This window comes from Eulemur rufifrons, chromosome 6, assembly GCF_041146395.1.
Source record: "Eulemur rufifrons isolate Redbay chromosome 6, OSU_ERuf_1, whole genome shotgun sequence".
NCBI lineage: Eukaryota > Metazoa > Chordata > Mammalia > Primates > Lemuridae > Eulemur > Eulemur rufifrons.
Genome location: NC_090988.1, coordinates 59,111,158 through 59,137,453, shown reverse-complemented (window position 1 = coordinate 59,137,453; position 26,296 = coordinate 59,111,158). Strand labels below are relative to the sequence as shown.

General features: G+C 45.4%; 1 protein-coding gene across 1 annotated transcript in view; it reads right to left on the bottom strand.

Moving 5' to 3' along the window:
- The window catches only part of TUB (TUB bipartite transcription factor), a 60,566-nt gene extending 38,082 nt beyond the window's left edge, over positions 1-22,484 (bottom strand). The window contains 3 exon segments of the mRNA XM_069469523.1: positions 21,681-21,728; positions 22,329-22,441; positions 22,443-22,484. Coding sequence (XP_069325624.1) covers positions 21,681-21,728; positions 22,329-22,441; positions 22,443-22,484 — 203 coding nt within the window.
- Positions 22,485-26,296: the final 3,812 nt, after the last annotated feature.

Here is a 26,296-nt window from a genome sequence, read left to right as displayed (position 1 = left end):
GTGCCCAGCTGTCAGGGAGGTTTGCAAGAAGCTCTGTGGGGCCGGAGGGAAGCCAGGGCCCTCCACTACGAGGCCTCCCCCACACGGGCAGTACCGTCCCCGGTGCCAGGCCTAAGGAAGAACGAAGGGTTTTGTGTCCTGTTCAGTGCATCTTTGCTCTGCCTTTGCAGAGACAATGGACAGAGCATCAAGGGACAGGGAGGCTGACTTGCTGCTGCGTAGCCAACCTCACACTGCACTTGCCCTGGGAGTGGTGTCACATGGCCCACTCTAGGGCACACTGACGGCTGTGCTGCTGGCTCACCGGCCAGGACGAGGGGCAAACTGCGCTGCACCAACTGCTGAAAGCACCCTCAACCAGGCGGTGCTGAGTCCTACCAACTGTGGACGTGGCCATGACTGTGCCGTGCTGGAAATGGGCTTGGAGGTTCACAGGATATCTGCAATGATGATATTTGGTTTTCTCTTTGTGTTTTATTATTCTGCAGTCTCCATCAGCATCTATATTGACAAGGATTCACAGACCCCAAATATATACCACAGTAAGGGATCCCCTAGCCCAGGGGTTCTCAGTTGGAACACATCCTTTTATGGGGAGGCCAACAAAAAATGTCAAAGCAAGTGGCTCTGGATGAAGCTGGGGGTGGGGTGGGGTAGAGTTCCACACCTCAGCCTTTCCCTTTCTCCCAGTGTGTCCCTGGAGATACTTCTGGGTGACCCTGGGGCTCCAAACGTCATTTGAAAATCACAGGTGTGGTCCAACCTTCTTATTTTCAAACAAAGAAGCTGAGGCCCAGAGTGGGTAGTGATTTGCCAAAGGTCACACAGCAAGTTGGTAGCACAGCCAGAACTGGAGCTAGAGCTGAGGCCCCATGACTCCTAACCACTGTGGCCTCCAGCTCCTAGCCAAAGGCGGCCACAACCCCACCCATGGTTCTGAACTCCTCCAGCCTTCTCCCGCCCAGTCTCTGGTTCCTGCATGGAGGGATCTGGCATCTGGGCCACCCCTTCCAGAAATGAAGTCAGGACACGCCTGAGTTCCTGGCCCTTTAGGACTGGATCTGGACACTTGTTCCGTGGCTCTTCTCATTCTGTGCTTGCCCTTGGCTCTCCTGCCTATCCGCAGGGGCTCCCAAATTTACCTCCTGATGCTTCCCCTGAGCTCTAAATCCTCTGGGCCCCTCCAGGGGCACCTCTAACTCTCCAGGTCCAAAACTGAACTTAGTTCCCTCCAGACCTGCTCTCCCTCCTGTTTTCTGGCAATGTGAATGGCCCCACAATCCACTCAGTCACCACCCCAGAAACCCAGGTGCCACCCTAACCCTCTTCTTCATCTAGCCTATGGTTCAACCTGCAAAGCCCACCTATAGGTCCCCTCCCCTCCGTCCCCAATGCCTCTGCCTGGGATGCGGCCTAATATGTTTCCAGTCTCCTTCCCATCTCTCTGCCTCCAGCTCTGCCTGCTCCAGGAACACCACACTTTTAAAAGTGAATCTGAGCATATTGCTCCTCTGCTAGCAAGGCTCCTTCTGCAGCCCTTGGTTCCACAGGATGCAATCCAAGCCCCTCCGTGAGGCTTGCAAGGCTGCAGGACATGCCACCTCTGTCTCATGCCTCGCTCTGCCTTCTCCCCTCCAGGCTGGTGTACCTTGGCTTTGCTCCAGCCACCCCTAAACCCTCCTTGCGGATCTCCCCACGCAACTCCATCTTTCTTACCTCCCGCCTCTGCACACCCCTCTTGTCTCCACAGATCAGTGTTTCCCCAAATGTGCCCTGGGGCACCTGCTTCACCATCCCCTAGTGAACTGTAGACTCCTGGGCACTGCCCTGCCTGGACCTACCGAAAGAGAATGTCTGCATTTTTAACACAGATCCCACGGGTGGGGCACTGTTCCATCAGTCCCGGCCTCCTTCCTGCCTCAACTGAGTGAGTGTCCCCTCTCTGCCCCCACACGCTCCAGGGTATGACTGACTGGGTATCTCTGCTGGGCTGTGAGCTCCATGAAGGGCAGTGACCATGTCTCTCCCTGACCTGCAAATCCCTGAGCCTGGCCAGGAGAAGTGGTGTAGTTATGAGTGCTGAATGAGTGGGACCCCCAGGCGAGCCTTGGCGCTTGCGACCTGGAGGAGGTCACAGCTGATCTAGTGACAAACCACAGCTTGTCTGGAAACCCGAGAAGCTGTTCTTGGTGCCTCCGTAGGTTGCACCTGTCCTCCTCCACCTCTCACCCCTGTCCAATAATGGAAACACATCAGGGCTATGGGTAATGTCGGGCCTACTGGGTGCTGAAGGCCAGCTTTAAACAGTGACATTTAACAACCAGCTCTCCAAAAAATGTTGGCATGTATATACTCATAAGTTTATTATAAATTTTACTGACATGACATGTAGCACACAATTTACAAATACTAATAAAATATCCAATATTCTTGACCATAAGTAAAATTCCATATACCCAAATGATTGCCCCAGAAATCAACACATTCACTGATTTTTGCCTAACTCTTTATCGGGAGCCAATCTAGGTTGCAATGACAAATGAGTGTAGTTCTGATTTAAATGTTGCTTGATATTTAAAGTTAACAAGACAAAAGTGAAACAATGAAGATATGTCAGAACTTCACTCGTTCACTGGTGATTTGAGTGACTTCTTTGCTGAATCATTTAATAGTCTCTAAATACTGGAAAGATATTTCTTCAATGTTTTTCATGAATTTTCAATTTCAATGGCCAATTCTGTGACATGGCTGAGCGCAGGGTTGGGAAGAGAGGCTTGGTGGCGCACCATCACGCAGCACTGCCACCACACAGACACGACACACACAAACAGCCTCAAGAGCACAGACGCAGTAGGAGGTAGTAAAACAAATAAGAAGTGGTGAGTTTTGAGTATTTATTACCTTTTTAAATATAGTTTCTTTAAGTTTATATAATTTAATCCTTAAAAATGGCTATGCTTAGCAACTACTTGAAAGTTTTTTTCCTTTACCGTGCAATTGATTCTCGTGAGCCGTTGTGAGCCAGCTCCAGCACAGTAACCCTGAAGAGCTGAATGTGACCCAGTGTGATCCGCCCGACCACCAGAGGGGCCAGGCCCCTCCCCCAACCCTCTAGAGTTTAGGTTGTGAGCTCCAGAAGTGGGATCGTGAGGGTCTGACAGACCCTGCCATGTGGTCTAGACAGCTTGTCTCCACTATGTGAGCCTTGGGTTCCTCAGCTTTGAGGCGGAAAATGGTGTCACCAACTCTCGAGGTGTGGGGAGGGTGAGATACCCACTTGTCCCCTCCCCTCACACTCTGCACACTCATATTCTAGTTCATTTCTGTCCCTGCCCCGCCCCCAGACACACACACACCCCTTACCTCATGCACACCTCGCACTGATTTTGGGCACACGCACCCCCCTCACCCTCCCACACCACACCCACACGGTAACATGTTACCCCGACACACCAGGCGAGACACCCTGACCTGCAGACAGCTGCCCCCACCATCACCTCAGACACTCCGCATCAGACTTTGCCTCCAAGTCTACCTCACACGCCCCTTACCCACATACTCAAACCACCGCGCCACCGCAAACACTCGCACGTGTACACGTGCCTGAAACGCCTTCACCTGCTGCGCATGCGTGTGCCCCCCAACCCCCGGCAGCTCACACGCTGCCTGCCACACCCCCACACTCCAGACGCTGCATGCACATATGCGCTCATCAGCCACCCACATTTCTCTCCACATGCACGTCACGGGCGCTCACACATGCCACCCCACACACAGAGCTCACACACTCCAGGCGCTCCCATATGGCCCCATGTCCTGGGACAGGAGAGCTCCTGCCAGCCCTCTGAGCCCACATCCTGGATCGAGGAGGGAGGCACCCCAGCAGCAGGAGGCAGGACAGCTGGGTGCACTCCCCTGGGGTGACAGCTCACTTCCCTGCAGGTGAATTCCTGGCCTGAGGTACAGGGGGACTAGGGAGGACTGGCAAAGCACCTCTGTTCCCTCCAGACCCAGCCTCGGGCACCTCAGGTGGCTCCAGCAGCCACTTCCCTCCTGCTCTCCCCAGCAGCTCCCCCCAAGCAAGAATGCCCACCTGCTTCCAGAAGCTCCTCCCCCACCCTGTGGGAGCACCTCGCTCAGGCTGCAGTGAGTGGTGCTCTCAGGCTCCCCTGGTCACCAGGAGGGATCAGAGGCAAGAGGCACAGGGTCCTCTGGGGGAGGGGCCAAGGGGAAGGTGGCCAAGGAGCTCAGGGCTCCCAGCTTCAGACTCCACAGATGCTCTCAGGACTCCAGGAGGAGTCCCTTTCCTACATCCTGCCAGACTGAGTTTGTGGCAGAGGCACACCCCGTCCTTGGCTGTCCTAACTCTTGGCTCTACCCGAAGGCCAGGCCCTGTCCTGTCCCCCGAACATCACCCTGTACTCTTGCACTGTCCTTGCTCCCCACCCCCTGCCCATTAGCAGCAGAGAAGAGTCCTGGAGTGAGGGGTCTGTCTCTGCTCCCATTACCCAGCGTCTGCGTGGCCTGGGGGAGGGCCTCCCTCCTGGGCTGCCCCTCATCCCAGTGAGGAGGAGCCAGCATGCAGCAGAGCTTTCTGGGCCCTGGGGCCCATGATGTGCAGATGCCAGCACATCTGCCTAGGTGGTCCCAGCCCACTCTACAAGCAGCCTCAGACTGGGTCCTGATGGACACAGAGAAGCCATCTCAATAGCAGACCACCCCTTCTTACAGCGCCACCCAGCGATAATCTACAATAGTGGTCGAGGCCTTAGAGGGTGGTGAGGTGTGCACCTCCCTCCTCAGAGAGCTCCCTCGCTTTCTTTTACACACCCCCATGCACACACACACACACACACACACTCGCCCCACCCTAGTGCAGCCTGTTCTCTCTGGACTCCACATCCTGGTTCTCCCAGAAGATGCAGCTTTCAGATTTCCATGGCAACAGCACTCGGCTTCCCTGATGGATGACTTATAACAAGCCCTTCTCCTCTCTGTCTAGTTTAGGGAGTTACCAGTGGACACAGGCTGGGCATCTAGGCCTGGACTCCAGACTTGGCTTGCCCATGACTCATCTTTAGCCTGAGGCAAATCCCAGCCCTCTTGCATCAGTGTCCCCAAGGGCTCAGTGAGGGCAAGGCTACACCCTGACCGTGGCAGCTCTGACATGCTGACTCTAGGCCAGGCCAGCCTCTCCACAGAAGATTAAAAAGTGGAACTATGATCAGCAGGAAGACACCCCCCTCTTTTCCCTCCCCACACTCCATCCTGTCCAAGCTCACCTTCTCTTCACCTTCTGGCCCTTTGAGAGCTTATCTAAAATGACAGAAAATAAGCCACATCCGCACCAAGGCTCTGCCAAACAACTCTGCCATCCCCTCAGCTAGACATGCATATGGTGTGCTTCCCAGCTACATTTATGCAGGTACATACACTCATGCACATGCATGAACATGGGGACGGTACACAAAGGAACATGTATACAATGTACACATAAAGTAGAAATCTACATGGCTTCAGAGACTGCACATACATGAATACTGACACATATATGGAGGGACACACACACACACATACATGCCAGGACATGCATACAGTTATATATGTAGATATGCCAGAACAGACATACAGGCTGGGACACAACCACATGGCATGCAGGTGAGGACATGTCTACAGGCTCACACATATGCATCCCAATTTGTGGGGATGGACATGAGTGGTTAATCCTCACAACTATGCCCTACTCAACACACACACACCTGTGCACACACATACACGCATATATCCCGGCCCTCGCCTCTGCTCAGGCCCAAGGAGGGGCGTGTGGAATGTCAGAAGATCATAAAATAGACAAGCCCTAAAGAAGGGGCTGTAATCACAGAAAGAGAGGAGGCTGTACAAATCTGAATATTACTATATTTCTGGACTAAAGAATTTAAAATATCAACAAAATGGACTTTCCATGAAAATAGCAATCTCTAAACTTAAAATTCAAAAAAAGTAATAAAGTTGATTAGATTAGTAGCCACGGGAGAAACTGAAAGTGTTGTTAAACAGCTCCAGACAAGAAAAGGTACCAAGATGAATTTTGGGGAAAGTTCTTTCAAACTTTCAAAAATAGATAATTATTGAGCTAGAGGAATCACTCAGTAATACACAAAAAGATGGGATGCAACCAACTAATTTTGCAAAGTTACTCAAACCCAGATATAAATTCTGGCTTTCCAAAAACCTAAAACTGTACAGCATAGCAGCCTCACTTCTTAAAAATATATTTAAAATCCTAAATAAAATATTAACAAATCAAACCTAGAAGTAAGTGGAATGAAAAATATAACACGTACCACATAGGACTTATTCCAGAAATGAAAAGATGGTTTAATATTAGTAACTCTATTTATATAATATATCACATTAATAAGCCTAAGGATAAATGTCATATGTTTTTAACAGTTACCAAAGAGGTTGTAGATAAAAATCAGCACTCATTTCTGATTAAAAGAAATTTCTTAATAAGCTAGGAACAGAAGTATTTACTTAACAGGATAAAGAATATCTCAGATATAACTAAACATTGTCCTAGCCAATGCAAAAATTTATTTTTTCATGTAATTATTAGAAAGGAGAAGATAAATTGATCATTATTTGTGTATCTAACTGTCTACCTAGCAAAATCTGAGAAAATTAACTGTATAACTATTAGAATAGGTCACTGGAGTTGATTAATGCAGAATAACTATCCATAAATAAATGGTTCTCCTACATATCAGAAACATCCAGTTAAAAATATAATAAAAAAATCACAAAAGCAACAGAAAAAATTATGTATCTAGGGAAACTTCATAAGAAATAGCTTGCACATCCATGAAAACAGAAAAAAATTATAACAGAACAAACTATAAATATTTACCTGTACAAATACCCTTGATAAAAGGAGATACATTCTCTCCCTGTATGATATTGTAAGTTTATCAAATAAATTGATAGGTTTGATCCCATTCTAATCACAAGTACAGTAGGATTTTTTTCTGAACTGGACAAATTTATCCCAAAATTCATATGGAAAAATAAGCCAATTTTCTAAAATAAGAAAATTTTATAACAGAAAAAGAATGAGGAGGCATCAAACTGTACTATGAATCTGAAACAATCTTCATCTGTACTAGGAATCTGTACCAAAAACAGTGGTATTGACGTGAGAATGACCAAATGCACCAATGCAATACAGAAACAGACACATGTATGCAGAGGAAATTGGTTTCCAATAAAGACGGCCTTTCAAAACATTGAAGAAATGTTGGATTATTTGGTAAATGGTCTGAGGTCATTTTGCTATACATTTGTGGGAAAAATTATATCCCTATTTCACATCATATACAAAAACAAATAACAAATGGATTAAAAATGTATTATAAACAAAAAAACTACAAGTGTAAACTGTTAGAGAATATTCTAATCATGTGCAGGGAGTGGGGGAGCTTTTCTAAGCACGTTCCTAAATCCAGAAGTCATACAGATTTTATTAGGTAAAAATCACAGTCTTCTATATGGCAAGAGAAGCCGTAATTGAAGTGAGTGCAAAGTTGGCAAATACGCAGTGAGGGAGGCATTTCATATATTGGCAAAGAGAAAGTCGATTGATAGCCTTTCTGGAAGGAAATGTGATAATAGGAACATATCATAGAATTTTAAAGAGATTCATTCTTTTTGAGCCATTAATTTCAGTTCTCTGAAGAAATTCTAAGAAAGTAATCATAAGAGCATGGAGATTTATGTACAAAGACTCATCACTGAGAATTGAGAAAGGATGGAAATAACCAAAATAATGGAATGATTAAATAAATGTCTGTAAATCCATAAAAAGAACTATCATACAGCCATTAAAAACAGTATTTGCCCAGTAATATTTACAATACAGGAAATTATGTTACATGAAAAATTTGGATGACAAAACAGTTTACATAACTTTGTTAGGCTATATATGTATATATATGCACGCACATACTGCCATTTGTGGACCAACTCATACTGCATATTTTTTCAGACAACACCCAAGCTTTTTTTTTAAAATAGCACCTAAGAAGAGTTTAAACCTATTTTTTTTTCAATTAACAATCTTCTGCAGTAACAAAGAACAACACAAAACAAATAAAAAATAACCGATTTTTAGAATCCCCTCTGCAATGCTCACAACTCCACTGCTGGGCTCCACACCCAATGGTTCCCAGTGGAACAACAGCTAATCCTGGATATCAACTGCCAAAGGCTTCCTTCCCCGCACTGAATTTAAGCTTTGCCATTGTCCTAACAGTCCTTCTGTGAAGAGTATCTATGCAATGTCTCATAAAACTGTATGCCCAAAAAGATACAAGTGCTGTTTGTGGAACAAGTAAAAATTAAGTAGTTGGAGAATGTATAAAAAGAAAGAGCTAAGGGAACAACAGCAAAATACATATTTTCTTTAAGGTCTTCTAGTTAGGCACAACTAATTTTTACAATGACAGAGTTCCCTGAAGGGAAAAACAAAATAGTACTTTAACCAGAATGTTTCTGCTTTAGGGAAACAGCTTTTTGGCCTTATTCACTTTTCTTTTTTTAATGAACTAAGGGTTACCAGGAGAGGGCACATAAGTAAAAGATGAAAAAGAAATGTATAAGTGAAAATATGCTCAACTTCGTGATTCGCCAGGGAAATGCAAAGTAAAACCACAATACCATGCACTACACACTCAGCAGAATGGTTAAAATAAGTAAGACAGGACCGACCAAGTTTTGGCTGGGATGTGGAGCAAACAGGACTCATACAGTTGAAAATATACTGGTAGAACCGATCTGGAAAACCATTTGGCAGCATCCTCTAGAGCTGAACCTAAGACCGAACACCACCACTCCTGGGTACATATCCCATGGCAATGCACACACACGTACACCAAAAGATACGTACATGAACGCTCATAGCAGCACTATTCATGATTGCCAAACACTTTAAACTTCCCAATGCCTATCAACAGCAGAATGGACATATAAATTGTGCAATAGTCATACAATTGAACACTACACAATGACAGCAAATGAACTACTATATAACTAAATGCCTAATGAATCTCACAAATATAAATTGAACAAAATAAACCAGACTCAAAGAGTAGATAATGAACTATTCCATTTACATAAATGTCAAATAGGCAAAATTGATCTCTGATGTTAGGGGTCACGATAACTTCTTTGGGAGGGTGCAGTTACCAGAATGGGGCTCAAAGCGGATTCTAGGGTGCTGGCAGTGTGCTGTTTCTCGGTCTGGGTGATGTTAACATGACTGTGTTCAGCTGTGAAAATTCATTATAAGCTGTCCACTTATAATTTGTGTATTTTTATTTATAATTCAATAAAACGTTTAAAAATGAAAATAAATCAAAATGTCAACAGAAGTCACCTCTGGGTCTTGGGATTATAGATGATCTTATTTTTCTCCTTATATTGTTTTATATGTTCCAAATTTACTACAGTGAACAGGTGTTTTGAAAAAAATGTTTAACGTGATTTTATAATGTATATACATACCACACAATGCCACTATGGTTCTAAAAGGTGCTGTGGAGCTGGCCCGCACAACGGGCCACCACTTCTTTTCCTGAGGAGCATCCATTGCCTCTTGCCTGGGCCTCGGCCAGTGGTTCCTAATCTGTCTGGACATGAGAATCACCTGGGAGCTATTTAAAAATTCAGATTCTTGGGCCTCCCTCCCAGTGACTCTGATTTAGTTGGTCTAGAATGGGCTCCAATGAGGCACCTCTCAAGTTCTAAAATACCAGGACTACACACCACAGGGTCTGAAATGTGGAAGCTTCAGCTCTCCATTGGACAGAGGCTGGAAAAACATGCCCAGGACCCTGAAAGTCTCCCATGGATAGGGCTGTGAATGGAAGACCATGCCCTAGGGTTTGGGAGCTTCCTAGGAGAGGAAGAACAGCCCATACTTTGCACAGACTCCAGGAGAGGGAGTAAGGCAAAGCCTGTAAGAGCACAGATTTGGAGTTAAATAGACTTGGGCGCTAATCCTGCTCTGTAGTAAGCTCTGTGACCTTCAGGTTAACCTCTCTGAGCCTCAGCTATACCATGGGAATTCACAGAGGTTCTCATACCTCTTTCGCAGAATTATGAATATTAAATAAGATAATGCAAAAAAATAAGATAATGAAAAACACTTAATACAGAGCCTGGCCTGTAGTACTATCACAATGACACATATGTAAGACTTACTATATTTAATTGCATATTATACTTAATCCTACATATAACTGTATAACATTACATATATATTACATAGAGAAATAGATTAATTGATACTGAGTATGACTAGTCCAAATTATGGAAAGTCTGATGTTCTGATTATGATTTTAGGAATTATACCTTTATCTATAAGGTCCCCTTTGTAGACACTGTAAATGAAAATATTCATTCATTCATTTTTTTCATTCAGTGGAGGTGAAGCGTTCAAATCTCTGAAAGCTGCCTCACCACTTATTAACTACGTGACCTTGGGTAATTTATTTAATCACTCTGTGTCTGTTTCTTTATCTACAAAATAAGAATAATAGTATCTACCTCATAGGGTTACTGAGACTATTAAAAGAGTTAATATGTGTAAATGGCTTAGAACCATGTGTGGTATATTGTAAGTCCTCAACAAATGTTGGCTATTCATCATTATTCTCACTATTGTTCATTTAACAATTATTTGTTGAGTGCTTACTGTATACATGCACTGTAGGCCAAGGACACAACGATGAAAAAGGCAGACATAGCAGCTTGGAATCGATTGACAGTAAAATACGTAAATAATTTTTTAAATGGATGAGGAAATGGGACATTTCCTAGCAGAGTTACATTGCATGGTGGCACATCGTAATCATCAACGACCTTCATCACATCCTATTCCAAAATCTCTTTTCAAGAATTTCCTGCACTGCGTCAGGCTCTTTGTGGCACCGTTTCTAACCCACATGCAAGAGACGGCTCTGAGGAGAAGCCTAAAGCCCAGCCACCCCACGGACCCTCCCTGGGGCTCAGGCTCCATACAGGCCCGGATTACTCAACAGGGCTGCCCATGAGCAGAAGGTGTAAATGCAGCAACTGAAGGGCTCACTTAATTCTGGCCCCCGTGCGGCAGAGCAGGGAGGCAGCAAAAACACTCAAGCCCAGTACTGCTCGCATCTGGGAGGAAGGCCCTGCTGCATGAGGCACTTCTTCTATGGGCTTAACAACCGTGGGGACACCCAGGCCATTGGAGGGCAACTACCTTGGATCTTCTTGTTTCCAGCAGCCCTGCCTCCATGCCCAGCTTTCCTTCAGTCCATGCACTCATGCTGAGCCCCGACACTGTGCATGGCCCTCCATGGAGGGCACAGAGCCACACAAGACATGGTCTTACCCTCAGAGAGATCACAGCCCAGCAGAAGATTCAGATATAATCCATGATTACAGTAAATTTACTAAGACTCGTGATAGAGTTAGCACTGCGTGGGATTGAGGACAGCTGAGTAGGTTTCCAGGAGGAGGTGATACCGAGTCCTGAAGGATGATTAGAAGTTTAGCAGCTGAAGACGGGGAAGAGCACGCCATACGGAAAGAGCCACAGGTGAAGCCCAGAAATGGAAAAGAGCACGTGAGCTCAGGGAGCTGGTGCAGGGGGTAGCGGGAGAGGCAGGAGGGGAGAGCACGCTGGAGAACGTTAACAGGAACCCGACAGTAAAGAGCCTTTTGTCTCCACTAACAATGCTGGGCTCTACGCTGAAGCTTTAGAGAAGCCACTGAAAAACACCAAGGGGGGATGATATGATCATATCTGTGCTTCGGACAAATGACTCTGGCTTCAGTGTGACCAGTGGATTGGAGTAAGATAGGCTGGAGGCAAAGAGGCAGTTTGCAGGCTACTATATAGTAACTTAGACCAAAAATGGTGAGGGCCTACACTGATCTGATGGCCAGAGAGATAGAAAGAGATGCACAGATTTGGGAATAACCAAGAATATGAAACTGAAATGATTTCATTTAGATATCAGGGATGGGTGAAGAAGAGGTTGTGGTGACCTTTAAGATTTGGGGCTGGGGTACCCCCATGAAGTAGGAAATGTAAGAGGAAAAACGGGTTAGAGAGCAGAATGGTTAAAGATGTTGGTTTGGACCCACTGGGTTTGAGGGGTCTGTGTGATACCCAGTTGGGGATGTAGGGTAGGCACTTGCACCTGTGAGCCTAAAACTAAGGCGCAACTACTGCTTTCAGCCCCAATGGAGTTAACAAAGACTAGGTTTGCCTTTCTGCCTTAGCAGTTAAAAACCAGGTGAAATAGATGAAACAACACTTTTCATACACTAGACAAAAGGCAGTGTAGGACAATGACCCCTGAGGAAAGCAAGCAAGCAAGGAGAGCCCCACGACTGCCCCAGTGACTATCTGGAAAGAGAGTTTCCAGCAGAGAGAGCTAGAGAGCAAGAGAGCGAGGGAATGAGAAAGAGAGAAATAAGAAGAGAATGCACAATGTGCTTTGGAGATCTGTAGTGGGCTTCCCTCAGATCTTTGGCTGAATACTGATCTGCACATGCATGTAAGAAAACTACCCAACGCTGGAGAATGAATCACCAGAAAGAAATAGGCAGAACAATCCAGAAACTGTCAGAAGGCTGGGAATAGTTTGTGTTCTTCCCAGTCAGAGCGGAAAGACCTCCTAATACACAGGATATCGGGTAGAGTCCTCAGAAGAGCACTGCTTTACCGGTGAGGACAAGTTAGTCCTTGGCTAAGGCTGCTCCAGACCTGCCCTATCAAAGCTTAAAAGAAAACCCTGGAAGGATCCAGCTGATTTCAAGTTCAGGTTGAGTATCCTTTATCCAAAATGCTTGGGACCAGAAGTGTTTCTGATTTCTGATTTTTTCGGATTTTGGAATATTTGCATTATACTTACCGGTTCAGCACCCCTAATCTGAAAATCCAAAATTTGAAATGCTCCAATGAGCATTTCCTTTGAGCATGATGTTAGTACTCAAAAAGCTGGGGATTTTGGAGCATTTCAGATTTCAGATTTGCAGATTAGGGATACGCAACCTGTTGATTGTGTGTCAGAACAAAGCCCAACATTAACTATTTAAAGGAATAAAACAATGCCCAACAATAAAAAATTCACAACTATCATCTAATCAAAAATTAGCCAGGCATGCAAAAAAGGAGGAGAATAGGACCCATAACCAGAAGAAAAATCAATTATTAGTGTAATTTGATAAGAAATATATTTGGTCATTGTCCCTAGTTCCTGACACAGAGCTTTTAAAACAGTTGGAATTTTCTGAGTGGTAGGAACATCTTTCTTTATTCATAACAAGTCCTTTCAACCATACCTGGGTTTATGCTAATGAGGTGACTCTTGGTGAGCCCCTAGGTAGCTTCTGGATGGGGACTGGGTGTCAGAGGAACCAACCCTGTGATTAGAGGCTAAGAACTTTCAGCCCCACCCCCAGACCACTGGCAAGAGGAGAAGGGCTGGAGATTGAGTTCAAACCCCAACGGCCAATGATTTAATCAATCAGGCCTATGTAATCAGCCCTCCATAAAACCCCTAAATGACAGGGTTTGGAGAACTTCAGGGAAGGTGAACAAACACATCAGGGTGCTGGAAGGGTGGTACCCCAGAGAAGACATGAAAGCTCCATTATCTTTCATGCCTTGCTCTATGCATCTCTTAAATTTGGCTGTTCCTGAGTTGTATCCTTTATAATAAATGAGTAAATAGTTTTTTTTTTAAAAAAAAAAAAAAAAAAAAGCAGTTTCCTGAGTTCCATAAGCCATTCTAGCAAATTTTAATACCTGAGGAGGGGGTCATGGAAACCCCTACTTTATAGCTGGTTGGCCAGAAATACAGGTGAGAACCTGGGACTTATGACTGGGATCTGAAGTAGGGGCAGTCTTGTATGACTGAGCCCTTAATCTGCCTGCACCAACTCCAGATAGTTAGTGCCAGAATTGAATTGAATTGAATTGAAGGACATCTACTTCACACCCAGAGTTGACAAATTGGGTGTTGGTGTGGAAAAAACCCACACATTTAGTGTTAGAAGTATTATGGGTAAAAACTGTATAAGTAGGAACATACCTAGAAATGACGCAGATGATAGAATTAGCAGACAAGAATGTTAAAAGAGCTATTATACATTTACTCCATGTAAATAAGGTAGAGAAAAATATGACTATGATGAGAAGTGGAAGATATAATTAAAACTGACATCAAGCTTCTAGAGATGAAAAGCACAATACCTAAAACAAAAAAATAAAAATAAAAATAAACTTCGTGGAATTAGAGACCGAAAAGAAAAGACTAGTGAATTCAAAGACAGAAATATTTCAAAACACAGAGAAAAAAATACTGAAAAACGAAAACCCAAAGTATGGGTTCACAGTGAACCGTGAAACAATATCAAGCAAGGTAACATACATGTAAATGGAGTTCCAGGAAAAAAAGGTAGAAAAAATATTAGAAGAAATAGTGCCCCCAATTTTTTCAAATTTGATGAAAACTATAAACCCACAGATTCAAGAACCTCGAAAGACCTCAAGTGAAAGAAACATAAAGAAAACTATGCCTATGTTCTGGTGACTGTGAACAAAAAAAAAAAAAAAAAGAAAAAAGAAAAGAAAAAGAAAAGAAAAAAAAGAAAAAGTAAAAAAATAATAATAATAAAAAAATAAGAAAACTATGCCAATACCTCATAATCAAATCATTGAAAACCAATGATAATGAGAAAATCTTTTAAGTGGCCAGAAAATGAGACATGGGGCAGACATTTGCAAACACGGTAACAAAGAAAATGATGGAACACCGCTCACCAGACACAATACAAACCAGGAGACAGTGGAGCAACACTTCAAAGTACTGAAAGAAAAAAAACCCTGTCAATTTCAACTCTATTTCTGGCCAAAGTATCTTTCAAAAATAAAGGCAAAATGAAGACCATTTCATTCAAGTTGTCCTGAATATATGATAATAGGAAAAGAGACCCTTTCACACAAACAAAAACTAAGAGAATTCATCACCAGCAGGTCAGTATTGTGAGAAATGTTAAAGTAAGTCCTTCAGGGAAAAGGAAAATGATACTAGATGATAACTGAATATACATATGAAGAACATTGAATATGGTAAATATGTATATGTAAATATGCATATGTAAATATGTAGGCATATATAAAATATTTTTTCCTCGTTTAAAAAACCTAGCAAATTTAATCCAGAAACATCAAGATTATATTATACATCTTCATCAAGTGGGATTTATCCCGGACTGTACAGTTGGTTTATCTTCCCCAAATCAGTTACTATAATATACAATATGAACAGAATAAAAAACAAAACCCACATAATCATCTCATTGCAGAAAAAGCATTTGACAAAATTCAATGCCTTTCATGATAAAAACACTCAACTAACTAGGAATAGAAGAGAATTTCCTTCTCTTTTATTTCCTTTCATAAGGACAAATCTATGAAAAACCTGCAACTAACATCATACTAAAAGGTGAAAGAGTGTCTGCATTCCCTACTAAGATCAAGATAAAGATGCTTACTCTTGATAAATGTATTCAACATTGTACTGGAGGCTCTAGCCGAGGTGATTAGGCAAAAAAAGAAACAAAAGATATCCAAATTAGAAAGGAAGAAGTAAAACTATCTCTGGTCACAGATGACATGATCTTGTATAAAGAAAATCTAAGGTATTCACTAAAGAGCTATTGGAACTAATAAACAAGTTCAGCAAGTTTGTAGGATACAAATCAGTGTACAAAATCAGTTATATTTCTATACACTTGTGATGAACAATCCAAAAATGAAATTAAGAAAACAATTCAATTTACAAGAGCATTAAGAAGAATAAAATATGGAAGAAAAACCCAGTAAAACTAAGTACAAGACTGTAAACTGAAAACTACAAACTGTTTTGAAAGAAATTAAAGAAGATCTAAATAAAAAGACATCCTGTGTTTATGGATCAGAAGACTAGATATTGTTAAGTTGGCAATACTCCCCAAACTGATCTACAGATTCAATCCAATCTCCATCAGAATATTAGCTAGCTTCATTGCTGAAATTGACAAGCAGATCCTAAAATTTTTAAGGAAAAATCAAGGGATCCAGTATAGCCAAAACAATTTTGAAAAAGAACAAAATTGCAGAACTCATATTTCCTGATGTCAAAACTTACTAAAAAGGTATAGTAATCAAGATAGTGTGGTGTTGGGATAAACACAGACATATAGATCACTGCAGTGATATTGAGAGTCCAGAAATAAACTCAAATGTATAGTCAATTGATTTTCAACAGGATGCCAAAACTATTCAATAGGGGAAAGAATGGTTTTTCTCACCAAATGGTATTGGGAAAACTGAATATTCATCTACATGCAAAAGAATGAGTTGGGATCCTTATCTCACACCAGTACCAAAATTAAATCAAAATAAATCAAAGACCTAAATGTGGAAGCTAAAACTACAAAACTCTTAGAAGAAAACATAGCATAAATCTTTGTGACCTTGGATTAGGTAATGGTTTCTTACATATGGCATCAAAAGCACAAGAAACAAAAGAAAAAATAGGTCAATTAGACTTCATAGAAATTTAAAGCTTTTGTGTCACAAAGGACACCATCAAGAAGGTGAAGACAAACCAGACAATGGAATAAAATATTTGCAAATCATATATCTGACAGGGGTCTTATATCTAAAATATATAAAGAATGCTTACAAATCAATAATAAAAAAGACCAAGAACCCAATTAAAAAATGGATTTGAATAGACATTTTTCCAAAGAAGATATAAAAATATTTATAAGCACATTAGTTATAATTAGTCATAAGGGAAATATAAGTCAAAACCACCTGAGATACCACTTCACATTCACTAGGATGCCTACAATTAAAACTACACACGATAACATGTATTGGCAAGGATGAGGAAAAACTGGAATCCTTGTCTCCTGCAGGTGGAAATGTAAAATGGTGCAGCCACTTTGGAAAACAGTCTGACAGTTCCTCAAAAGGTTGAACGTAGATCCTAGGCATATACCCAAGAGAAATGAAAACATATGTCCATATAAAACCTTGAACACAAATGTTCACAGCAGTATTATTTATAATAGCAAAAAAGTGGAAACACCCAAATGTTTATCAACTGATGAATGGATGAACAAAATGTACATCTATACAATGGAATATTAGGCAATAAAAAGAAATGAGGTATTGATACATACTACAACATGGATAAACCTTGAAAATATTACACTAAAGAAAAGAGCCAGTTAAAAAGACCACATATTATGTGATTCCCTTTATATGAAATATCCAGAATAGGCAAATCTATAAAGACAGAAAGTAAGATTAGTTGCTACCTAGGGCTGGGGTGGGTAGAGAAAAGGGTAGACTGCCAATGGGCATGGATTTTGGGGGCTAATAAAAATGTTCTAAAATTGTAGTGGTGGTCACACAACACTTAAGACCATTAAATTGTGGATTATAAATAGGCAAATTGTATGATGTATGAATTATATCCCCCAAAAGTGTTAGTTTTTCACCTTTCTGATGATAATGGGAAATTTTTAAAGTGTTATTTTTACAAAAGAAATAATTGACTGAGGCAAAAATAATATAATAACAATGTACTATTGGGTTTATAACATAGAAGCAAAATGCATGACAATAATAGCACAAAGAGAAATAGAATTACATTGTTATAAAATTTGTACGATACTCATAATAATATCTGAAGGTAGAATGTGGTAAGTTGAAGATATTGTAAACCTTAGAGAAACCACAAAAATTAATAAAAACATAAAAAGAGTTATAGCTAATAAGATAAGAATGAAGATAAAATAGAATCATAAACAGTACCCAGTCTCAAAGAAAGCAAGAAAAGAGGAAAAAGGAAACAAAGAATAGGGGAGACAAATAGAACACTAACAGCAAGATGGTAGATTTAAACTCAACCATATTGATAATAACATTAGATTTGTAAGTGGTCTAAACACTCCCATTAAAAAGCCAAATATGTCAGATTGGATAAATGACACAATTATATGCTGTCTAAAAGAAACCGGCTTCAAATATAAAGTCAGTGAGGTTAAAAGTAAAAGAATAGAAAAAGATATTCCATGCAAACACTAATCAACAGAAAACTAGAGTGATTACATTAATATCAGACCAATTAGACTTCAAAACAAGGAATATTACCGAGAATAAAGAAGGACATTTCATATTGATGAGGGGTTAACTCCTTGAGAGTGCACAACAACCCTAAGAACAGAGGTTCAATATACATGAAGCACAGACTGAAAGAACTGAGGGTAGTGGGGTGGGGGGCTAAGGAGAAAGGTCTAGGGAGCAGCTCTAGTCATCTTCAGCTTAGAGATGGAACTTGAAGCCATGGTAATAAATGAGAATACTAGAAACAGATGTAAAGGAGAAAAGAGACCTGGACATAAGAAATTCTGACAAAGAAGATTGAGAAATAATAATAGCACAATGGTAGATGGAAAACAAGGAGAGTGTGGGGTCATGGAGTGCAAGGGAAGAGTGTTCCAAAAGGCAGAGAATGCTCTGTTATGTCAAATGCTGCTGAGAGGTAAAATGGGAACTGAAAGGCTTCATCTGGATTTACACTAAGAATCGTTGGCATGAGAAGCATGGGTAGCGAAGGAGGGGGTGCACAAAAGCCAGGTTGGAGTGGACTCAGGGCTCAGCAGGAAGTGGAGATAATGAACAGTGACTTTGATTGCAATAGGCTTGGCAGAGCAGGGCAGGAGACAAAGGAGGCTGTAAAGTCAAGGTATTTTGTTGTATTTTTAAACTAGGTTACAGTGGAAGGAGCCAGGCGAGTGAGGGCATGAAGATACAGAGAAGGGAAGGAACAAGCAACAGAGCAAGGTACCTGAGGGCCCGGGGAGGTGGGAAGGGTTATTAGATCTCTCGTTGGGAAGGTAACTGGAGGAGGGACACCTATCGCTCAACGCGATGGGGGCAGAGGCACAGATAGGCGTGGACTCAGGTAAGTTTGGAGCTCAGGGTAGAGATTAAGGGAATTTCCTCCTGAAGAGTTTTCTCTTCTCTATGAAGACAGAGTCTAGGTCGACTGCTGAGAATGAGTTAGGGAAGCTGTGATGTAGAAAACCACAGTAAGTCCTCACTTAACATCGTCAATAGGTTCTTGGAAACTGCGACTTTAAATAAACGACAGCAGGTCCTCAAATAATATCATTTCATTCAACATCATTTGGTTATAACATTGATGAGAAAGAAATTGGTTTTGTAATATGTCATTTCACTTAAAGTTACAATTTCCAAGAATCTATGGATGCTATTAAGGACTTAATATAGGGGTAATGTGAGAGCTTTGAAATAGTTGTGCAGGAAATGGAGTAGGCCCAGGCTGCAGAACTGCTGGGCATGGCTGGGGGCTCAGTAGAAGCTGCGGACCATCAATTCGGACCAGTGTCAATCCATGAAGGAAGTCCTCCCACTCCTCCAAACCAGGACTAGTGAAGGTGGGCAGTTGCCATGTTATAAGGTTGGGGTAGGAGACTAAGGAGCCAGGTGGTGAATGCTGTGCAGCTGAAGTGACAGGCTATAGGGTCCACATAGGACAGGAACAAGAGTCAATTCAGAACGAGGAGAAAAACTAGGACTGGGGGGACTGAAGGTCTCTAAGAATGGACACAGTGGAGGAAAGGGAGACACAATGCATAGGAGGTACAAAGAGATTGACATTTCAGAGGTGGAACAGTTTCAAATGGTGACAAGATGCCAGTGATGGGTGGATGAAATGGGGATGATGTTCAACAAGTTGAAGACTACAGGAAACTCAGAGGTCAGGGTATGGAGACACTGTCCCCATGGACATGGAAGCTCCGTATAGTGGTAAAACCTAGGATGAAACACTGTGAACCAAGAGCCAAGCTTCTCTTGCTGCGCTGTATCCCTCAGTGGCTGGACCACCTAATTTTGCCACTAATTACGACTGTTCCCAACCTGCGGAGGTAAGCCAGCCCTCAACCCCGAGGCCGCCTAGCTCCTCACTTGCCTTGTCCCTCTACTTACAGCCCTGTGTACCCATACAGGACTGGTTGACAACTTGAATTGTGCAGTTTTGCCTGACAATAAGGGACACTGGCAGAGCATGGAAGAGCCAGAGTGGCTCTGGGGGCCCTGGGTGAAGCAGAGAGGTCTGAATCCCAGAAACGAGCCAGCCCAGAAGTCCAGTATGGCCAGGAGTCCCTGCCAGCAGCCAGTAGCTGTCGATACATAGTCCACAGTACGCTCAGAGCCACCACTCACGTCATCAAGGTCATAGCCAAAGGACCACTCGCTCTCAGTGAGGCCCTTGACTCCCACACAGTGAGGCTGCCCCCTCACCTGCCGTGCAGAGAATGAGCCCTGAGCAGGGGGCCTGGATTCCAGTTCTGACTCTACCATGAACTTGCAGTGTGACCTTGGATCAAAACCTGAGGCCTTGTTTCACCTGCTAAGCAAGGGGTTGAGTGTGGGCTCTTAAAGACTCTTGCAGCCTTGACAGTGGGTGCAGGAAGGAGACTCGCATCAGCTCACATCACTCAAAATGCACCAGCTGCAGCGGACAAATGAGCTGAATCCTTCAAGCCTCATTAGCGTCACCACAGCAGAGTCGTCCCTCCGGGGTTCACAACTTGCACCCCTCCTCCTCCTTCCCAAGAGCCTCTGAAGCAGGCCCAAGTGATGCAGCTGCTCCCATCTTTCCCTTCATGAGATTTTCTTTAGACTAAAAAGTCAGCCTGGCCTGAGACCTGAGGCTGTGCGTAGAAAAGGAGAGTCCCAGGGGGCCCCTGCCAGGAGGCCACACCTGAGACCCACAGTGCTCCACAGAGCTTCCCTTTTAGGGCACTGTCGTCACAAACCCCATCAGAAACCCAGGACCAACACCCATGAGGAGGCAGCCCAGAGCCCCAGATGTCCCCCTATTTCTCTGCCCTGGTCTGTGGAAAGGCAGGCAGGTTTCCCAGTGCTGGGGACCCCCAGCAGCCACTATGCAGCTGGGGATGGGATCCCATTATCTTGCTTCATCTGGACACAGGGCTGAGCCCCCTCCTTCACAGCTGTTTCCGACCATCCCCCTGGGCCAAGAAATACATCCTAGGGACCCCAACATCCGTAAACAATAAATGAGGTCTTGGTCAGGGGCCCTGGGCGAGACCCACCTCCTGACTACGGAAGCCAGGCCTGGGCCGGGGAGTGTCTGCGTCTGAGTCTCTGGGCATGGGGAGGCAGGGGGGCTGGGGACTCTAGCACCACAACTCCCTCAGTGGTCCCGGGCCGTAGTGTGACCATATGGAAAGGACACCTCCTCAGTCCCAGGATAGGCTGGTGACCTGGGCTCTCTCATCAGCACCACCTGGCTAGAGTCAGGGCCACAGGACCACAGGAAGATCCACGAGGAACAAACCAAGGCCACAACAGCCCAGTAACTGCAGATATTGTGGTCACACCCTCCCCCAAACTCCATGTCACACACAGTTCCCCAACAGATGTGGGGTCCACGGCCACTGAGCCGCCCACGCCCTCCCTGCTGTGGGTAGCCTTCCTGGGGCCAGCACTCCCTCCTCCCCTGCCAGCTCACCGAGCGATCTCCCTTCCTTCCTTCCAGTATTTCCTCCTGCTTGTTCTCCTGAGGAGAAAAAGAAGGGGTGACTCTCCACACACTTGCTGCCTCACCTCGTCATCCCTGCCCACTGTCTGGCCAGACCGTGGTCACTCAAGGCTTCTTTCAGTGCCCTGGTCCCAGCCGCCCAGTAGGTGAGTTATGGGATGGATCAGCTGGAGGGGCTTCCACAGGGGGCTCGCTCCGTGGGCCCAGGACAGCAGGCAGGCCGTCCAGAACCGGGGCAGTGATGGCCAGAGCCGTGGGAGGGGGGCACTGGGAGTGGGGACGGGCAGAAGCTGGAAGGAGGAGCCCACCAGAAGAGGCAGAGGGCAGGAGCGTGGGGCCTCCAGAGGCCTGGAGGCAGGGGAGGCCCTCTCCCATGGTGGAACAGCCCCTGAGATCCCGGGCAGACCCTGGAGTCATGTAGCCTCCTTGGTCACCTGCCTAGAGCCTGAGAGGTTTGGGGGGATGGGCTGTGGGACCCCACGTGGTGATGGAGGAGCAGCACGGGGGAAGGGAGGCCTTGGAACTGCAAAGGGGTGAGGTCAGTGAGGGTGGGGGGTGGAGCTGACGCAGGGGCAGGGTCGGGGTCCATGGGCTAAAGCAGGGGTGTTCAGCGCTTACCGATCTCTTCCGTGGCCCCGTTTCAGGGGCCCAGCTTTCCTGTGCTGCTTTGAATGCTGAGATCCCATGGGCCGGGGAGTGCCTCCTGGGAACAAAATCCCTGTCTCGGCAAAAGAAAGAAACCCAGAAAGACGGCAAAGGTGTCCTGACCCCCATGGTGGCCAGAGGATGGGGTGACTTTGGGGGATGGTCCTGCATCAGGCTGCACAGGAAGACCTGGAGCCTGTTGAAATTCCCTGTATTCAGCTCAGTACCGAAGCCAGCACAAGCCCACTTGGGTGTCTTCCTTATCACCGTGGCAACAGCCAGACTAACAACCACCACCACTGATTAATTAGGACATGGAAACTTTTGCTGGGCAGTCTCCCTCCCAAACCCTCAGGACCAGACGGAATCCTCAAGGTCTCAGTGGCCATGCCACACAGGGACACCCAATTGCTGGTCTCCATGGCAACAGAGACCAAATATCCCTGCATTGGTAGGTTACTATAGCAACCCAGGCAGAGCCAGGTGCACTGAGGACAAAGGCCCCATCTGAGGAACCACAGCCAGAGGACACACTCACTGCTGCCCTCTCTGGGGCCAGTCCCGTGCTAGGGCTCAGGCTCTGTGCTGGCAGGCACACACTGCCTTTTGGGGACTGACGGCAGATCTAGGCTTTGCTTGTCTGAATCCTCAGCCTCTTGTCCCTTTGCTCCACCCAAAGTGCACCGGGGTAATCTCATCCTCTCACAGGGCTTCACCTACCACAGCCCTCACACTGAGAATGTCTAAGCCTGCATCATGGGCCCAGCCGTCTCCTAAACTCTAAACCTTCGATCTACCTGCTGTCTGGATACAGTGACACTGAAGTATGTATGCAGTTCTGGACTTCCTGTAAGTCTGACCATTCATTCTGTACATTCTGTCTCTGTCCCTGAGGCACCATTGTAGCTTCCTGCTTTTCCCTGCCCACCTCCCTCCACCAGTCCAGACAACCATCAAGCACTTCTGATGCTATCTACGGAGCATCTCTGGAATCTACCCACCCCCTTTTTTAGAGCCAATTCTGATTCGGGGCCTCCTTGTCTGTTGCTTGGAGCTTGGATCAGGATGGTGTCTATGTCCAACTTGCTCCTCTCAAATCTACCCTCCAGCTGGCACCAGAGTGAGCTTTCCAAGATCAGGCGCCCTTCCCCTGCTGAAACCCTTCAGAAGCTCCCCACTGCCTCAGGACAGAGCCTAAGCTGTTGTACTCTGTCTGAGGTTCCTGCCAGCCTGTCCAGCCTCACCTACTACCAGGCCCTCCCTAACTGCCGGATGACATCACCTCTTGTCTCTCCCTTCCCTCCCTCTAGCCCCACTTCTTCTCCTTCTTTGTCCATCCTTGGCCACGCTCTTATGAAAACTGCACCCAGATTTTCAATGAGAGCTTAGAACAATAATTAGGGATCTTCAGGATCCAATTTCAAATATCTGAGGGGAAAGTGATGCCCAGATGCAAATCCAGACACTGCTGGCTCCACTGGTAGATGCTGGACACCTGGGCCCTAGTCTGACAAGCAGAAACTGCAATGGTCAGGGAAGGAGGGCGCAAAAGTGAGCCCATTCTGTCAACTCTTATGGCCTCCAGGAAACAGAAGAATCACAGACTGCCCGCTGAGAAGGGCATCTCATCCCTTCCCTCCCACATTGCAGACAGGAAAATCAGGGTCAGAGGGAGGGAAGGTCAGAGCCAAGGCCAAAATCAGGTTTCACAATATGTAGGCTGCTGTTCTCTCTGCTTGGACGGATACCTCAAAGCTCCAAAGCCAGCCTCAGGGAGTCAGTTCAAGGGGTGCATGCACAGACATACTGCACGAGGGCAGCTTCCGGGTGGGGGAGGTGTACGTGTGCATGCACCTGGGATTGGAGACCGCATCCCTCCCTCTCTCATAAACTCTCTTTCAGTTGTCTTCCTTCCTGCAGGTGGAACAGAACCTCCCAATCGTAGTCAAAGGGCATCTCAAAGCCTATACTCAGGCCAGCACTTTCTCAAGCACAATGTTCTCCCTGGTCTCCTTCCTGTCAAAGCTCTCAGGTTTATACATTGGTCCATAGGGTTAAACCAGGGAAACTGGACCAGGAGGGTGGAGTTCTCAACTGTAGGTCAAGCCAGCTTCCTCCAAAGAGGCCCATCCTCAGCTTGAATCTGGCCTGGGGGGCCCCGGTGCTACTGAGGCTTCTGCCCATGACACCGTCAGGGAGGACAGGGAAGGATGGTCAAAAAGATGGTTAAACAGAACCTCAGGGCTGGATAAGCTGCATCCCTCCAGGGTCACACCTCCCTGGGGCAGTCAGTCCTTTTGAAGCGAAGCTGATGTATGCGTGATTATGAAACCTCTTCATGTACACTTTGAGCATCAGGCTGCTCGCTCCTCCCAGAGTGGCCCCCCACCTCTGCAGTGGCCATTGCTTTTTCACTTCAAGCCCAAACACATCTCCCTTTGGTTCTAGTTCTGCCCTGCAGGGCCCTATAGAATGTGACTCTTCAATCTGTCATGGTGCTTTGCATTAGCGCATTTAATGGTGAGCACAACCCTCTAAGGAGGGCGATAATATTGCTATTTCACAGAAGGGGAAACAAAGGCTCAGAGAGGGGAGTGTCTTGCTCAGTAAGTGGCAGAGTACATAGGACTGCCAGGCTGAGGGACTGGACAGCTCTGTGTACACTGGGGGCTCAGAAGGGAGATCACAGAGTAGAACAGGCAGGGCAGAGGTGCTTCTGATGCATGTCACCTGAGACCCTTGGGCCCCCACTGTGACAGGCATGTGGACACTGAGTGGCTGAGAGACCTAGGCCTGGACCTTGACATGACAATGCCTCAAGTCACAGGTACAGTTTGCTTCTTGGGCACCCCTTCAGTGTTGATCTTTGTGAAATGTCTGTTTATCCCGTGGACTAGCTGAGCACAGCCGGGGACCGGGAGAGCACATTCTCTGGTGCCAGACCCTGCTCAGCAGAACAGAAACCCTTCAGTGAGCGAGACCTACCCTCTGCAGAAGGCTGGTCAGCAAACATCCATGTCACTTCAGCGTCTCACCTCCCTGTCACAAACAGATCAGCACAGTCTTCCTTCAGCCACATGCTGTCCTCTCCCTGGGAGGAATGCAGGCACATGTAATTTTCTCCACCTCCATAAGTGTCCAGCAATGTTTTGACTTCCTTTTAGATGAGTGTGTCGGGGATGCTGTCAGGCATGCCTGCCTACCCAGCCCTGGCTGGTCGTGATTATAGGAGCGGAGCAAGACCAGCATGTTCTGTCCTCCAATTACTGCAGCAGTTACCATGGCAACCTGCAGGCCCTCTTTGAGGGCCTTGAAAGCTGCAGCAGGTCCAGAGGGATGGCGTGGAGGATGGGCACTCAGGAAGGACAGCCCATGGAGAGGCCCCCTGGGTTCTCTGCTGCCCTGGGCCCCTGCTCAGAGGGGAGTAGGGGGTGAGGGCTCAATGGGGACTGAGGGCAGTGGGCTGGGCCAGGGCCAGGTGAGCTGAATGAGGCACTCACTTGGAGCACAGAGCTTAAGGACATGCCAAAAAACATCAGTGGTCAAGAGATATAATGCTTACGGTAAAATTAATGCAGAAATGCCCATGATAAACAGGGATGGGATCAAGGTAAGGCAAGTGAGGCCAAGTCCTGCAAGTCCAGTGTTGGATCCTGCCTCTTTATTAAAATTTTGATTTTGTTTGTTATGCACATTTCTGCATATTTATTTTGATTTTTAAAAAATATTGCATGAAATATTATTTACCTTGATTACTGAGCTTTTTGGAGGTCGCTTAAATTTTGCACTTGAGGTAAATGCCTCTCTAGCCTCACCCTAGTCTCAGCCCTGGAGGGGAGGGACAGACTGAAGCGGGGTGGGAAGGACCCCGATGCAGCTGAGATCACATGGCAGCACAAGCAGCCAGGAGACGTGGGTTCATGTCTGTCAGCTGCAGGGAT